At 39.4% G+C, this 3,890-nt stretch overlaps 1 protein-coding gene across 1 annotated transcript in view; it reads left to right on the top strand.

Annotated features, from left to right (window-relative positions):
• Positions 1–3,666, top strand: part of LOC125481487 (clathrin interactor 1-like) — a gene marked incomplete at both ends in the record, with an annotated part of 9,393 nt that extends 5,727 nt beyond the window's left edge. Inside the window, 2 exons of the mRNA XM_048593095.1 lie at positions 1,145–1,253; positions 3,502–3,666. Coding sequence (XP_048449052.1) covers positions 1,145–1,253; positions 3,502–3,666 — 274 coding nt within the window. The remainder of the gene's footprint in view (positions 1–1,144; positions 1,254–3,501) is intronic.
• Between the last annotated feature and the right edge of the window lie 224 nt (positions 3,667–3,890).

Below are 3,890 nucleotides of genomic sequence, written 5' to 3'. Positions count from 1 at the left end.
GTTTTCAAAACCAAATTTTACACAAAATAATTAGATTACTTAATTTTTCCAGTTTGTACCCTTTTAAATTAACAACACACTTTGTTCACCCTTCAATCTAAAGCTGCACTTTGTCAAGATGACAACTTGCAAAGTTGCTGTTTAAAGAAAATCTCACTTTCTGTGCATGCAGTGACCATTAAGACAGACTGGGATCTGAGATGGTTGTGTATTTCCTCAACCTCCCACTGTTATTGTGCAAGCTTTGATGAGCCGTTTCAATTATGGGTTGTAGCAGAAGCACAGAATATTATGTAGTGTGTTGTCATTTTGTAGATTTTTATTTTTTGTAATACCTGCTTGTCTTTTTGGTGTCAACTGTAATGAAATTCGAGATTAAGAGGAAGTCCTGTACCTGAGGAGAAACTCCCTAATGACTAGTTGACTGCTGATCTGTGCCTCATAATTCAAAAAATAATTTGTTGGTTTACATTATGTGGCAGGTTTGACACATTGTTTGATGGTGGATCTAACTTTCTTTATTTGTCAAGAGGGGGGTCAAATGCCTTCATTAAAGAAGGCGCAAAGTATTTTGTTTTCATCAAATGGTACTGATGTAAGAGATCAGTTTATGGATCTTAAGTTTTGTAACAACACATTTCCTGTCATATGTGTTTCTCTTTTCAGTCCTTGGATATTAGAATTTTAAGTTGCTGTGTGTAGTGATAGGGCCTTGGAAATACTGCCCTCATTGTGCAGGGGCATGGTGTCAAGTGGAAGGGTATGTTTTCCAGTTATTACAAGTAATAACAAATAAATATTTTCTGTATGCACTGACTAATTGGCAGACCAGGTCACTGTTTTACCATCTCACTCAGAAGAATGCTGCTAATTAGTATGTTGTGAATACATCAATATCTCTTTAATTTTTACTTGTGTGCAAGGCACATTTATTTATGTTCTGTTCAGTTGGTAAACTAATCACACAGCTGTCAATTTTGATTTGTGCAGGGAATTCCTCCCACTGACTGCTGACATTCACGGTACTTTATTAATGCAGAAAGCAATCATTGCAATGTGGCAGGGTGTGACTTTGTTCTCACAAACATGAAACACTTTTCTGTCATCATGTTTTATTTTCTTTCTCCTCCTTCTCCCTTTACAGTCCCTGCTTCTTTTGGCTTACCTCATAAGAAATGGGTCAGAACGAGTAGTTACCAGCGCCAGAGAACACATCTACGATTTGCGGTCGATGGAGAACTACCATTTTGTAGGTGAGCAAACCTTGAGTGCTAGGGAGCAAAACAAAAAGCTTTGAGCAAATTATAACAGCAAGCAGAGTTGTCAGTCACCTCAGCCAGTAGATCAGCTTCCATCACTAATTAGAATGTGACTAGTGGCACTATCTGAAGTGTACAGAATCTGAGATTTGGGGACCCTAGAGTATTAATTAGCGTAGACAAGAACTCACAGAAAGGACATGGTAATAACAACACAACTAGCACAACATGAGTGCTCAGGTTTTTCTTTTTTTAAAAAAAAAACACAACAGCTATGACTCCCCTGTGATGCTCATAAAGAAATTGCCTTAATTACCCAGGAAGGAAAGGTTATACACCAACACAGACTAATCTGTTTGAAGAAGCAAGGATATCTGCAAATAGTATTTACAGTGCAGTGGCAATAAGGCCATGTTTTTATTGTTTTGACATTAAAGTCAAATCTTGAAGACTGAAATAAAACTGATATTATTAGACTTTGTCAGATGTAGATGTACAGCCTAATAACCCAGGTACCTTTTCTAATATATGGACACATTTTGCTAGATCAACAGAAATGTTCAGATGCAGGTCAATGGTTCAATTTAGGCAGAAGGAGTTATCAAAAATTGTCATTTAATTATTTATCTAATTAATAAAACAGCTAATTTTGTATAGGCAGTTTCTTGAAAAATGTAATTTGTATAGCTGCACGACATTTTGTTCATTCTGAAATTATAAACACGTGCCATTTTTCTTTCAATTTCTATTTTTTTTTAAAAGAAAAACACACATACTCGAATGACAGTTGCTTCAAACCTGATATTTTGTGACAAAGGAATTGAATACCTAGCCAAGCTTTCACATTTCACATTATACATTACAGTTGGGTGTTATCTAAGAAATGCTTATTCACAGGAATTAGGATATTGGTTTTCTAGAATCGTCTGCGGATGTTAAAACATATGGATTGGAGAAAAAACAGGTGATTTGCAGAAGAACTGAGGTTTGGATGGACCTATATACCTATGAGTCATGAGAGGGAAGTGGAGAAAATTAATTCCATAGTTTGGAATACTAGTGGCTTGAAACTTGCCTGTTCATCCAGCCTCGTGCTATCTTCATAGTGAAATTTTCTGCCAAGCTACAAATGCTGTCTGAGCATGCTCAAGTGGAGAGGCCTTCTATGTAATTATGGAGTGATGGAAAACAGTACAGTTGGTTTCTGGAAGCATGTTGAAAGTTGAATCCAGAAGTGTGATCCTGGACTGGGTGAGGTGGAGGCTAGGGCTGATGGATAGGAGCCTCCCTTTCCCAATAGTGTCTACTCAGCTGCCTGTACTTTACTGCGCTCACTTTCTCTCGCTGCCTGGTGTCCTCCAGATTTATGCTGCCTGGAGAGGAGCCCTTCCTCTATGTGGGGTGCTGTACCCAAAGAAGGGGCTATTGCATCTGTTCTCTTGTTTCTGCTGGTCCGCTTTGCCAACTCATCGTGCAAGTTCCAGAAACTCAGCAGCCAGCATGGCAAACTGGCTCAAGGAAGGCCCCCTTTTTACTCAGTGTGAAGGCTGGAGAGGACCAGACGGCAACGCAGCAGCTGAGACATGACACTGGGGAGGAGAGGTTCCTGTTGGTGAATCTCCCAGGCCCCATTCAGCCTTGGCCCCAGCTTCCTACCCAGGTCCTTCCCCATCCTCAGCAAGTGGAAAGGGTAGCAATGTCAGCAACATATACACAGCTGTGACGCCTCAAAGAGGGCCTTCTGTTCATGCTCTGCAGCTGATGGAACATGATGTCAACAACGTGGACAGATACGTTGTGGAATGTTGACGTCAGTTGACCTTAGATGATAGACTGAAGTCATGGGAACAGTCCCTTTGGTAGCTAGTCCATGCTGACCATGTTCCCAAACTAAATTAGTCCCACTCGCCTGCGTTTGGCCCATAGCCCTCCAAACCTTTCCTGTTCATGTACTTACCTAAATATCTTTTAAATGTTGTAACTGTACCGGTATCCACCACTTCAGATATTTTTAATCAACTTGTTCTGACATCTGGAACAGATGAGACTTGAACCCAGGCCTTCTGGCCCAAAGGTAGGGACAATTCCACTGCACCAAAACAGTCCTTAGATGGTGCTTCAATATTTGTAGTAAACTCAACCCAGATACTGGCCGGCTAGATTTCGTGTTGTCTATTTGTTTTGTTCATAGATGTAATTTATTAAATGTTCTTATTCACCTAATTTTCACTTTTGATCTCAGATGAGAATGGCAAGGACCAAGGAATAAATGTGAGACAGAAGGTAAAAGAATTAGTGGATTTTATACAGGATGATGATCGGCTACGGGAAGAACGGAAGAAAGCCAAGAGAAACAAAGACAAATACATTGGAATGTCTTCAGACAGTTTGGGAGGCTTTAGATATAGTGAGTACTGTGTTATTCAATGGAAATAGAAAATGATGAACATGTTAAGCACCCAACTTTCAAGTTTTTGTTTTGGAAGTTCTGCCGCGATACAACTGGGCTATTTGCATTTTTGAAACAAAGATTTCAAACCTAACTTTGAAATGTTTGACCTACATTCTAAACAATCTCTTGCATGTGTTTTAACCTGCACAATTAATTGGATACAGCAAGGTATTTTCCAA

This window comes from Rhincodon typus, unplaced genomic scaffold (genome assembly GCF_021869965.1).
Source record: "Rhincodon typus isolate 14 unplaced genomic scaffold, sRhiTyp1.1 hic_rhity00002318, whole genome shotgun sequence".
In the NCBI taxonomy this organism is placed as follows: domain Eukaryota; kingdom Metazoa; phylum Chordata; class Chondrichthyes; order Orectolobiformes; family Rhincodontidae; genus Rhincodon; species Rhincodon typus.
Note: the sequence above shows the minus strand (reverse complement) of the source record. Positions and strands in the feature narration are given on the sequence as shown.